Source organism: Jaculus jaculus, chromosome 8 (genome assembly GCF_020740685.1).
Source record: "Jaculus jaculus isolate mJacJac1 chromosome 8, mJacJac1.mat.Y.cur, whole genome shotgun sequence".
NCBI classification, from domain to species: Eukaryota; Metazoa; Chordata; class Mammalia; order Rodentia; family Dipodidae; genus Jaculus; species Jaculus jaculus.
Window position 1 is genome coordinate 99,106,154 of NC_059109.1, and position 13,982 is coordinate 99,120,135.

The 13,982-nt window shown below is 39.9% G+C and overlaps 1 protein-coding gene across 1 annotated transcript in view; it reads left to right on the top strand.

Moving 5' to 3' along the window:
- Nucleotides 1-13,982, top strand: part of Pcsk2 (proprotein convertase subtilisin/kexin type 2) — a 316,714-nt gene that overhangs the window by 153,866 nt on the left and 148,866 nt on the right. The window contains exons 3-4 of the mRNA XM_004668723.2: nt 7,087-7,200; nt 9,445-9,553. Coding sequence (XP_004668780.1) covers nt 7,087-7,200; nt 9,445-9,553 — 223 coding nt within the window. The remainder of the gene's footprint in view (nt 1-7,086; nt 7,201-9,444; nt 9,554-13,982) is intronic.

The following is a 13,982-nucleotide window of genomic DNA, read 5'->3' on the forward strand; positions in this document are numbered from 1 at the left end:
TTGTTATTTGGATATGATTCTGACTTACTTCTCAGTTCCAGCTATGGGTTCCATTCCACTTAGAGGATCTGTTAGCCAATCCAAAAGCAGATGGTTACCCACCATGGCTGTGTACCACTATTGCACTTGGGTGAGCATCACGTCAGGTTGTTTGCTGCTGAGTAGCTTAGACCTCAAGTTACCTGGACAGATGTTGGCCATTTTCTCCCAATAGCTCATGTGGTACCTTCTGGCACTAGACAAGCTAACTGTCTGGGGAATAAGCAGAGCCAATAAATTATTCACAGAATGGGGAAAAAAATTTTCCAGCTATACAACTGACAGAGGCTTAATTTCTAGACTCTACAAAGAACTCAAAAACCTAAAATTTAAAAAATCAAATAATCCACTCATAAAGTGGGGCAGAGAACTGAACAGTAAGTTCTCAGAGGAGGGAATACAAAGGGTAAATACACATTTAAGAAAATGTTCAACATCCCTAACCATCAAGGAACTGCAAATTAAAATAACTATGAGATTTAACCTTACCCAGTAAGGCTAGCAAACATTAAAAAATCAAATGAAAACAAATGCTGGTGAGGATGTGGAGAAATAGGAACCCTCATTCACTGTTGGTGGGAATGCAAGATGGTACAACCACTATGGTAAGCAATATGGAGGATTCTAAAAAGGTTGACTATATAGTTAGCAACAGACCTATTTATTCCCTTACTGAGCATTTACCCTGAAAGTTCCATGCCTCAGTTCAGAGATATTTGCTCAACCATGTTTATAGCTGCTCAATTCATAATAGCTAAGAACTAGAATCAACCCAGATGTCCTTCAGTAGATGAATGGATAACTAAGATGTGGTATATCTACAGTATGGAATTTACACAGTAGTAAGAAAAAATGACACAATGAGCAGCAAACTCGCCCAATCACAGAAAGACAATCATCTCATGGTCTCACTCATCTGTGGCTCCTAACCTGGATCAGCCCAAGATGCTGGCATGCCTAATATGCATCTCGAGGACCAGACAATAGGGAGGGTGGGGCTGGAGGGGAGGGTAAGAGCGGGGTGGTGGACACAAAACTGGACCCAAATGGAACTGCTACCACAAAGTCTTATATCCTCAAAGTGCAGCCATTTTAATTTTTTGTTTCCACAGGTATCAGAAGTTAAGACCTCAGTGTAGTTCTCATGAAGACACAATTCAACTCATAACAGAGAAAAATAAAATAAATGTTTAATGGAACAGAAAATAACAGTGTAGTACAATAAGTATCACTGCCAACAAATCTAAAACAGGATCAAAAGTTGGGCTAAAGCATAGAGAATTGACTGGGGTCTTTGAAGGAATTGCAACTCCAAAGATCACAGGATCCCACAACAATGGGATGGTGTTCTGAGGGAGGGAGGAAAAGGGCAGAATTTTGGAAAGCAAACCCCTCAACCATGCAAGTTATTTTGTATAAATTATTATCAATGGAGACAAATAATCAGTTTTGGAGTCCAAAAGTCTTCTGGGTATCACTGTTCTGTAGTAGATGCTAGAAGAGCAGGTGAGGATGGACTCGGGTGAGGATTCAGGAAGCTGTGGTCCCTATGGTTTGATTCAGTTTAAAGATATTGCCTCTCTTTCTTTGATGGGTCCCCTGATCTATTCTGGGAACTCTGAACCAAATGTACCATTTTATGATCTCAGTTCAGAGCATTATATATTAATAAACAACAGTATTTTCAGCCACACAGTGGTTGTGCATTTTAGTTTCTTTTCATGCACTCACTTCAAACAAAAATGTTCCTCACGCCCTTTTGAGGCAGGTGTCCTCTTTGTTCCTCTTTCTCCTGGTTCCTCCCTACCAAGCATACCCCATGCTAATTAACAGCTGTTTAATTATCAGCCCAGCAGGAAAGTGATCATGGCTCAGGTCCTTAGATGGTTATATCCCCCATTAAGCTGTCCCAGATACTGGAGGGTTGACTGCTATGTGCCCTTAGAGAAAAACCATGTAGCTTAATGGAAAGTTCACAGCATATAGAATCAATGAGCCAACCCCAGTGACTCTACTATTTTTCTTAATTGGTGAACAATAGTTTCTGAATCTTCCTTTCTCAGCTGTGATAATATACAACATTTTTGTTGGGAAGATAAATATAGTGGAAATTCTTTAACTAGAAAAGAGTATGCAAAGCTGAGGGGATAGTTTCTGTTCTATCCTAGTACAGTCCTTAAGTGGCACTCTGTTGACATACAAAAAAATTGACTAAGAAATTCTTAGTTGAGAGCTGGAAAGAGCAAGGAGTGGGAGGGTTGCTTGGGTCCCATTTATGAACATATCTCAAAGTAAGGTTTAAAAATTGATGGTGAAGGGCTGGAGAAATGGCTTAGTGGTTAAGGCACTTACCTGCAACACCAAAGGATGCAGGTTTGATTCCCCAGTACCCACATAAAATCAGATGCACAAGATTGCATATGCATCAAGAGTTTGTTTGCAGTTGCTAGAGGGTCTGCATGTCTCTGTCTCTGTCTCTCTCTCTCTCTCTCTCTCTCTCTCTCTCTCTCTCTCTTTCTCTCTCTTTCTCCCTTTCAAGTAAATAAGTAAATAAAATATTATTTTAATCCCAGCACTTAGGAGACAGAGGTAGGAGGATCACCATGAGTTCAAAGCCACCCTGAGGCTACATAGTGACTAGCATGTCAACTTAGGCTGAAGCAAGACCCGACTTCAAAAAAACACAAACACAAACACATACAAAAAAATGTTGAAGCAGAACTACAGAGTATCTGTGAGTTCACGTTGAATTTTAAAAAAAAAAAAAAAACTATCACAATCACAAGCATCCCTATTTTCTGTATTTTTACTTATATTTTTTATTTGTAAAATGCTGAGATTACTGGTTCAGTTTGGGAGAGTATTCCAAACCAAGTTAATTGTGCATTGTTTTGAGGAGAAGGAGATATGAGTAACTTGCAGTCACGTCACTTGAATTGCCTCTAACTGGCAATGACAGGCATTGAATGTGAAAAGTTAAAATTCAGAAGATAGGGAAGAGAGAATAAATAAGGTTGCCTTTTAATTATAGTGCGAGGAATATTGCTTAGACATAAGCAAATATTTCCCTGACATTAAGGGATTTATCATACATAGAATTATAGCACTAAAATCGTCCCCAGTGGTCTGTAAAAATAGTTTATAACTTCATGTCTCTGGTCATGGTAATTTCAATGATAATAGAAAACAATCTTAATGACCAATAAGAGGGAAATATATTGGTAAATTGTGTGATTCTATGAATGTGTAGATATTAAAATCTGGAGGCTATATTAAAGTTCTTCTGGCAAAATACTTGGGAAAGAAAGAATACACAATTTCACCTATCATATGACTACTCATTCCTTAAAAAATAAAGGATAAATATGAATTGGGATTGGATAAGAAACATAAAATCAATAGGGTTACATGAAAAAGAAAACCTTTGCTAGCTGTGAGTGACAAGTGAAAACATATTTGTAAAGGCATGTTCATCTGGAAGTATGATGCATGTTGAGGACCAACACAGCCTCTTCCAGTGTGAAGAGTCCCAAGTTTCTGAGCTGAATCATTTGGTTTCTAGACTGCATATCCCAAGCATTGCTGAGTCCCATTAGAACCTCATTTATGGAAATAAAAATAAAGGGTTTTTTTTGGTTTGGTTTGGTTTGGTTTGGTTTTTTTAGGTAGGCTCTCACTCTAGCCCAGGATGACCTGGAATTCACTATGTAGTCTCAGGCTAACCTTGAACTTGTGACAATCCTCCTACCTCTGCCTCCCAAGTGCTGAGATCAAAGGCCTGTGCCACCACGCCTGGCCCTAAAAATTAATTTTATAAGACTGAACTTAGGCAGTCTTTTCACTAGTGTGCACTTGCCCTAATTGAGTTTGGAGAGATCAAAGCAGTCATTCTCACACTGTTCTTCTTAAGACAAAAGCTGATGTGGGCCTTGTTTCCATGCCGCTAGGAAATAATATGCAGATGACTGTTCTTGAACTTCCCAGAGCAACTAGAAGTTGATCTTGCTTCTCAAAAATTCTAGAAAGGATGAAATTATTTCAAGGGAGACATTCATGACAATGAATCCAGTAGAAAGAGAATCTCTCAGTGGGAGCCAGTGAAGGTGCAATGTAATGAGCAGATAAAGGCCTCACAGTGGGACTGAAGTGAAAGCTGAAGGGTCAATCCATCTTAAATTGTCCTCCATAGTAAACGAAGGCCTCGAGAGAAGCCTGTAGTGGCTGTCTTGAGAGATTGAGAGCTACACACTCACTTAGACATTTCAAATGTTCTAGGTTAATAAATTCACAAAAACATGTGTATATACACATATAGAGAGACAGCTATGAGAATATTTGTCCTGAAGGCCTCTCACCTCAGGGAGAATAACTGACCTCATCTACAGCACTCTGAAACCTATAATGAGGCCTTACTTCTCTCTGGTGTTCCTGGCCAGCGATGGAGACAGACATGTTGTTGAGGCAGGCTCATCCAGGAGGTACAGAGCTCTAGCAACACTCAAATTCTGAGGACCTCAACAGCCTTTCCCGTGCTTCCTTAGACTACAAGACCATCACAGACACATTCGTCCATCTTAGTTCATTCACCATTTATCTGCAGCACAGTGTGTTATGTGTTCTCTCCCAATAAAATTTGGGCACATTTCAGCCTCTCTTGGCATCTGCCTCTTCAAAGGGATGCCTGTGTGTGTGTGTGTGTGTGTGTGTGTGTGTGTGGTGTATGAATATACACATGTGTATTTTCATGCATTCATCTATATATACATATATATAGGTCTATAGGCATATGCATATGAAATCATAAAGTATCTCCATTTGGAGGACATTAGCTATGACCAGATTTTTGTGATTATAAAAATACCCATCCATCCCATTTTCCCAATTATTTCACTGTAAGCTGTGCCACTGTGAATATTCCCTTTTGGAAAACCTCCAAGAACTCAGTGCAATGCTGCACAAAAGAGTTCTTTTCTCTGTGCATAGAGTCTCAGGTAGAGTTAGAATTTTTCTAGCAAATGAGCCTAGGCTTTCATGGGCAGTGTGCAGAACAAAGACATGAAAACAAGCCTCCCCTGGAGGAAAGGAAGATTTTCAGTCATATCGGGGTGTCTTCACTCTCCGCTCTCTGTATCACTCTGGACTTGGCCACCGCTAGTCTACTGTCCTCCTGCATTCATTTGGAATTTCTGGTTGCATGTGGAAGAAGTAGATTCTGATCACTTCCACTAGAAGTTACAGGAAGATGTCTGGGGCTCACAAGGCAGAGGAGTCAGTCTTAGAAAAACTTCAAGGCAGGCCTGTAGTAACTACAGCCAGCATCCTTTCTAGGGACAGTCCAGAGTGAACTCTGCAATAAATAGGCTCTGAGTGTTTCCCTATTTCTGCATCACTTTCCCAAGATTCAAATTCTGGGAGCCAGCCTGAGACCAAAAGAACGTTAGCAGTCTTGACAGTGGAAGTGCCTAGGATTTCACTCCCACCAATAACATAGAACCAAAGAAACTCATGAAAGTCCCTGCAGATATACTAGGGAGAATTGAGAATAAGAGAAACAAATGTTGGGCCAGGAAATCACATAGAAATAATAATAAATATCCATCTCATACTCTTTTATACAAGTGTCTTGTCCTTGATCTTACACATAGCCAGGCTGGCCACAGCTACTGGATGATAAAGGAATGAATGCCTAAGTGAAAAAGAAGTTTCCTGATTAGGGCAGAGCCTGGTCATGGTCTGGAGCCTGCTTGAACTAATACAGCTCCTAAATTTCATTTCCATCTGAGAGCTTGGGGCTCTGCTTGAGTGTCCGAAGTTGAAATACCAATGCATGGACAGCAGCACCATCCTCCAGCTCCTTGCTTAGGGCCTCTGTGGCTCTGGAATAGAAATTGCTGGATGTCCAAGGTGTGGACTCTGGTATGTGTGTTTGTCTGGCCCCCAAGTGTGGTAACACAGCGCCCTCAACAAATGCACACAAGAAATATGATCTATGCAGTTTTGTCCTTGTCCTCCCTCAGTCCACATCAGCCTCCTTTCTTTACAGAAATGTTCTATTGTCTCATTTTATTTAATGACCTCTGCCATTTTATCCTCCTCAAGAATACTTTTCTCTATCTAATTCATATTTTTTTTAAAAAATTGCCTCTAGCTATTGTTAGCCAGTGAGCGAGGCAGGCACCTGCAGGGAAAAGCTTCTTTATTAATACACCTTCAAAGTACTCTTTCCTTCATTTTCAGCTAAAACTTTATGGTAGAAGCTGAGCATGCCCAAAGGCATCCTGTCTGTCACTTTGATCTTTTAACCATGTGCTCCATGACATTGAGGAAAACATGCCCCACGCTGTGTCTAATATCTCTGCTTCTTAAATAGACCTTAAAGTCCCTGGCTGAGAATGCTCAGGAATGGGTCCACCCCTATATGAAAGTGCATAGCCCCCCCCCCACTAAATGGACTCCACATGCTTCCCTTGTTCCAAGAGGACATTGCTTTAGAAAGGACTATCATGCATTCCTTGCCCATTACAAGCAATGCACCTTTCACACTCTTTTTCTTGGCTGTACTTATTTGAGCTTTGCACTGTACAAGACTCAAGCCCTGTGCATTCATTTACACCAGGCTTGAGGCTTGTTGGTTCACTACAACCACAAGTAAATGCTCTTAGAAAATAACTACTGAAAAGATATCTCAGTGGTTAAAGTTGCTTGTTCACAAAGCCTGCAGGCTCAGGTTCAATTCCAAAGCTACTCCAAAGCCAGATGTAAAGTGATGCAAGCATCTGCTATTGGTTTGCATGCATGCACACACACACATACACACACACACACACACACACACACACATACACACACACATGAACACATGCACACCTGCACTCACTCATGCAAGTAAATAAAAGACTATGATTATGAGAGTCTACATAGGGTGAATTTACCTTTGCTAACAAAAGACACATTATTTGCAAATGAAATTTGAACTCATGAGAGTAAATTCCAGAAGAGGGATGTCTAGGTTACTATTTGGAACATTTATCAGTGTGGTCATTGCAGGTAAAGATGGCCCTTCAACAGGAAGGATTTGACCGACAAAAGCGAGGATACAGAGACATCAACGAGATTGACATCAACATGAATGATCCCCTTTTTACAAAGCAATGGTACCTGGTAAGCTTCTCTGATGTTTCTAATATCTCTCCTCTTAAGCATCCACATAAAACATATAATTCTGTTTCTCTGCTATCCAGTGGGATGTTAGCCAGCATGTGGGTCAATGAACATCTCATGTCCTCCAATAAATATGCATTGATTTTCTATCACCCCCCATGCATATTACCCCTTAATCTGCCTCCTTCCAGAACTGCTAAATGGCCGTGGCCTCCTAGGGTCAAACAGCTGATTACATCATCCTAAATTCTGCAAGCAAGCCCCTTTAACCACTGAGCCACTACCCCATCCCTGTGCTAAATAAATTCTGGGGGTGTAAAAATGTGTCTGTGGGTGAAGACTTGCAAAAATATGTCAAAGGGCTGGGAGGAGTAATCCCAGGATCTCAACAGACACACCAAGGCTGGGTGGCGTGGTGTCACAGGCACAAGAGAAAGAGTCCAGTGACTTCACAAGGGACAAGCAGGAGTGCTCAGGGACTAGCAAAAGCAGCATCTCAGCACTTCTTAAAGCAATGACACCAAATCAATTCCATGAGGCTTAATCAATACAGGATTCGTGGCACTAAAACCCAGACTGTCTGCAGAAGAGTATTTTCTGGCTCACCAACAATCAGTTATGCTCAGTGTGGATAGTATGGACTATATTTAAAAGAAGATTGGTGGAGCTAGTGAGATGGATTAGCAGTTAAGGCATTTGCTTGCAAAGCCAAATGATCCAGGTCCTATTCTCCAGGACCCATGAAAGCCAGATGCACAAGGTGGTACATACATCTAGAGTTCGTTTGCAGTGGCTGGAAGTCCTGATGTGCCCATTCTCTCTCTATATATATGCTCCTCTCTCTTTCTCTCTCTCTCTCTCTCTCTCATAAGTAAATAAATAAATAAAGATAAAAATAAAATATTTTTAAAAGATAAAAGGATATGAGTGACTCCCAGCCAAACCCAAGTGCAAAGCATATTATGGGAAAGAGAGTGACTAATTTATGTTATGTGAATGAAGCCTTATTTTACTTAAGATTACAATATGATAAGCAAGGTAGAAAATTGAATTGTGTGTACTTTTATATCATAGGAATGCATCCTAATGTCTCTCTAACATTACAGGGCTGAGCTATGTCTTGTGTTTGGCATGGAATTCTGAAAGCCTAATCTGGGGAATGGAAGAAGCCTATATGTTAGTCAGGTTTGGGTGGGTTGGTTGCAGTAACAGGCAAACCCCAAATCACAGTGGTTTATTAAAAGCAAAGCGTGTTTCTTATTCTTGATACATGATCACTGCTTCACAACCCTTTGGAAGTTCAGACTGACTAAGCTCAGTCTGAGCTCCATGCCAAGCAAAGCACTTTCCTATAAGCACCTCAACAAGAACAAAGGGCAAACAATACAACAGCTCTTAAAGCTTCCTCCTAGATGTAACACACACCTAGATGCCACATGAGCTCCCATTACCCTAGCTGAAACCAGTCACATAACCATTCTAACTCCAAAAGTGGTGGAGAGACATGTCTTTAATGTTCTCCTAAAAGGAAAAGAACAGTAATTTTTGTAAACAGCATGAATGACATTCAGACAATGTCTCAGTGATACCAGAACAGCCGCCAGCCACTGTGGATTTTTGCCATTATCAGCTCTGACTTTATTATGTCTTTATAATCCACACTTAAGAAATTTTGTTCAACTCTTTTCATGTATATTTGCCTATGCAGATCTTCCTGTCATAGTCTCTTCTTTTTGTTAAATTTAGGAGGGACTTAGAATTTATGCTGAAGTGAACCACCTATATTTAATTCAATTCAACAAATGTTTTTGAGAAAGGCTCCTACAAATAATGTTGTTAGTGAAGAAACTATATTCAACAAAAATAATTCAAGACAATATAAGCTAAATTCAACATGAAGTATAAACAGAGCTGTGAGAGTACTTAATTCCCTATCAGGAAGGATTTGTTACAATGTCATCTCTAAGATTTTCATCTAGGATGAATTTAAAGACAGAAATCCAGTTATGAGATGAGGAGATTAGAGCAGTTTTTGCATTAATCACATAAAATAGAAAGCCTCAGGTGTTTTTATGAAAAGAAATAGGAAGGGGGGCTCCTAGAGGTGAAGAGGAATAACCAAAAGTATGTTTCATAGAAGGCCTGGCCTTTATGCTGGCCAGGCAGAGTAAGTCAAGTAAATGTGTGTGGTTGTGCTTTACAGCAGCAAACTGATCAGGTCCTTTGCTTTGACTCTTCTACCAGATCAACACTGGGCAAGCTGATGGTACTCCTGGGCTGGACTTGAATGTGGCAGAAGCCTGGGAGCTGGGGTACACTGGAAAGGGTGTGACCATTGGGATCATGGATGATGGTGAGTGTTTCACAGCCCTCAAATCATTTGCAAGCAAATTAGCACCAATGATACATGGCCTGAAGACCACAGCACACTGACCAAATCCTTGCTGTCATCCAAATCAGTGATCATGTAAGTTCATGTTACTCTTAACAAAAAGTTTTAGTTGATAAATAAGAAACTAAACAATAAGTAACAGCTGTCATTTAACTTTAGTATCTATTTTTATTTCTGTTTTTCAAGATAATATCTCACACTAGCCCGGACTACCTGGAATTCACTATGTAGTCTCAGGCTGGCCTCAAACTCACAGTAGTATTCCTACCTCTGCTAGGATTAAAGCCATGTGCCGCCACACCTGAAAAACATTAGTATTTTATGGATTTGTTGATTATTCCTTACCTGAAAATGCCTTCTAAATCTACTCAAATTTATCATCTCTTTCTCTAGACCCACACTGTTCAATGTAGTCACCAATAATAACCATGGTTCTTCATATTTAATTAATAAAAGCTAAATAAAGTTTAAAATTTTTCACACTAGCTCCACTTCAAGTATTCGTGTTTTGTTTTTTGTTTTTTGTTTTTTTTTTTTTGGTGCAACACCTTGCACATGTTAAGCAACTGTTCTATCACAGAGCTATAGCCTCAGCTCATCAGCTCAAGGTTTTGGTCATCACATAGACTGCTTCATCTGCTGAAACTCATATCAATTCTAGTTAAATCATCACAGAAAATTCTATCAGAGAGTGTGTTTCTGGGTCCATGGCATAGCTTTTTACTAATAGGATCTGGGTTTAGAAAATTTAGCTTTCATGCTACTTTCAGAATGGGCTCTTGTCAAGCAGTCTGATAACATTTATATTATAGACAACCCCTGTATGTGCCTCTATTATGCCTGGTAAAGATTAAACAGAACTTTTTTGCATGTTTGTGTATGGCATGTGTGCATTTGTGTGTATGTGCTTGTGGGGGGCAGACATATATGCATACATGCATGTGGAAGCCAGAGGTTGATATCAAGTGTCTTCTTCTATCCCTCTCCATCTTATTCTTTGAGATAAGGTCACTTGGAGAACCTAGAGTTCACTGATTCTGCTGACTAGCTTGCTCTGGAAGGCATGTCCCAGCACACTTTAAATTTTACATGGGAACTAGAGATCTGAACTCAGGTCCTTACATTTTTACAGCAAGCATTTTATCTACTAAGCCATCCCCCTAGCCTCCAGACCATTGCTATCAATCAAATCCTACAGTATAAAAACCCCTGAGCTTGCTGGATTAGTGTTTTTCTAACTGCACGCAGCCTTACCCCTGCCAAGATCCTACAGAAGTGCAACCCTGGGGCACACCTCTGCCCTTCATCAGCCCACTGGGCCTCCAGTTAAAAGCCCCTTAGCAGTCTTGTTATATACAAAGGCTACACAGAGATGAAACAATAAAGCTGAACATCCTTAAAGAATTATTGTCTACAAACACGCCTTTGAAGCAGAATTGATAGAAGAAACCAAAGCGCTCAACTTCTGTGTTGTCTGTGCAGGCTCATTAAACATCATCATGAACAATGGCTTCACAAGCTTCTGATGTGTGAGATGTTTTGAAGTGGATGTAAAAGCTTCCTCCAGTGCTGAGGGCTTTCACAAAAAGAGAGGAGCTGTGTATATGGATAGATGTCTGGAGCTTATGAACGTGTTTTTCCTCTCTAGCACTTTCGGTTGGACACCTCTCTCAAACAGTGGGGGACAATTCAGCAAGAAAAATACACATGCAGGTTTGGAAGATAACTACTCAGATATATTGTGATGGTCTATTCAAATAGTCTAGCTCCTGTGTATCCTCTTCTGGGGTCAGAGAGGCCACCTAAAAGTGTCAACACTTTGTCCTGATAAACTTGCAAACACTATAAATGTCAGTTCCAATTTTTTTTTTTATCCATAGCCTCTTTGACTGGCAATTGAGCCATCATTGCCAAAGACAGCAAATGAGGATGTGCTGCAGAATGACCCATATCAAGAGTCCAATCGTTGCAGAAAATCCTATCAGAATTTCTTGTTTGATCATAGGTCTTCCATACATTAGTGGTCTTTGGGCTCTCCATAATTTAAACTGTCCATCACTCTCCCCTCAATTAAAACTACTGACCTCCATAGTTTTGGTCACCTACTGCTACAGAACAAACCATCTCAAAGCTGGATAGCTTTTTATTTTTTTATAGTTACTTTCTCTTTTAGCTCTGAACAGTTCTGCCATTGTCTCGCTGGGGTCTCTTATCCAGTTAGGATCAGCAGGTGGCTGAGTCTAGAATGTACTGGAGGCCTTAAAGGTCATGCAGTGATATGCCACTGCATTGGTAGATTGGAGCAGCTACAACTCCATTCAAATGGAAGAGGAGGTGATGGATCTGCTTCTTGGTGGGAAGTGTGATGTCACGTCATAGAAGACACATGGGATAGGAGATGTGCTCAAATAACCTTTAGAAAAAAATACTGCATTTGTTGAAGCACAATCCCCATCAGCATATGATTCAGTGCTGGTGGGAGGTGTGAGAGCGAGCTTTGCTAGGGCAGTAGGAAAAGCTGAGCTCTGGGCCAGGATCCCAAACCTAACCCTGTGTGGACCATCTCCACTGAACTATGAATATTCTAAGTGGGAATATGCATGTGAGGATCCTTGATAATTCCCTGAGGTGCTAATTTCCTGAGGTATCCAGAGTTGTCTGGGTTTCCTGATGATAGTTTGTACTATTGTGATTAGGGCTTCTGAAAAGATTCAAATCAGTAGCAGGATGGTAATGGTGTATGAACAAAAATATAGCCAAACATTTATCATTTGTGTGACACATGCATTTATGATTGGCTGTTCCTGAGTCATTCCCCCATCTGTAGCCTGTAAGTCATAGCCTTACAAGGCAACAGCATACAGTTGCACACCTTGGCTTCCATGCCTGAATTGTCTGGTTTACACACATCACACCTGGCATTCTTTGTTGGAAAATAAACAAAAGCATGAAAATAAGAATATATTAATATTGTGAGATTTGAAAATCAAATGAGCTAAAAATATGTTTATTGTCAAAAAGATAATCAAACACATAAGAATATTAAAATACTATCTATCACTCATTCTTTGGACCTTCTTATATTTTTCAAAATTACATATTTCATTCTTACAATTTTAACCCTTTGTTTCTCAGAACAAAGATGCTAGTCATTATTACTAAGCAGTATTCCCCTTAACCTAATAAAGATCCTTCATTCTAACAAGAATAAATACATCCTGTTTCTATTCTAATTTCCTCCTGGTCTCAGATTATCACCTTCTTCCAATATTTTTCCTTCACAGTGAAGAGATTACTGATTATCAGAATTTTTCTCTTAAATTCTACAGTTGGAACAGGGAGCCATGTTTTTAAAGTTGACTTTCAGTTACAAAAGCATACTTTGTCTGTGTGTTTATATCTGTGTGTCTGTTTAGCTTACTATATGTTACAAAGAATTTTGCTCAGCAATATTAAGTAATTTCAACACAACGTTTTAAACTCAAGCTAGTTTCTAAAACCATTTTGGGTTTTCTGCATTATCTACTGGTATTAATTCTGTGATGTGGTAGATGATGGTAAGATGATGATGATGGCTACTAATGATGATGGTAAGAAATAATCAGAACGTCCACTATAAGCTAAACATTTCCATGCTTTGCTTCTAATCCTAAAAGGTGGTTTATACAGTAAACAATAGCCCCATTTCAAGATGGTAAAAAACAAGGCTTAGGGATATTATGCCATTAGACCAAAGCTATCTCAATGTCACACTGTCTGATTCTCAGATGGAACTGGATATATCTTTTGGTATATCCTGTTTTCATCTCTACTCAGTAGACCCCATTTCTTCTGGAGATAAGAGGAGAAAGTGTCATGACCATGAGTGGGAAATGACCAGCTTCACTTTCACATATTATCTTCACTGCCTCCAAGTCCAGAAATTATTTGTTTAACCTGAAAGGAAAAGGAATTTTCTGTTAGAAATATGCACAAGTTTTGGGAGGTGTTTTGTTTTTTGCAAAGCAAAGCCTTGGAATGGCTGGCACAGCTATGGCAACCATGACATAGGCACAGTACACATGGGGTAAAGATAGTAACTATGAAGACACTTACTGATACTTCCAGCTTATAAATATTGCATCCCAGGATAGGTATCCAATGTGTCTGCTTCTGAGGTAAGCACACAATGTTACATGCACTTCTTTCCATAAGCGCTAGGCTGTTCCCACCTCCAGTTCTTCAGGAAGGAAGCGACCATAAAGGCCAAGCAGCTGCCTAAAGTCATGCTGCTAGTTATCAAGGTGTTTGGGAGCCAAACTTTGGTCTTTGATTCCAAATTCCTCCACTCACCACCACAGCAGTATGTCATAGCAAGCCCCTGCTCTGTCTGTTTCTGCACTAGCTGGGC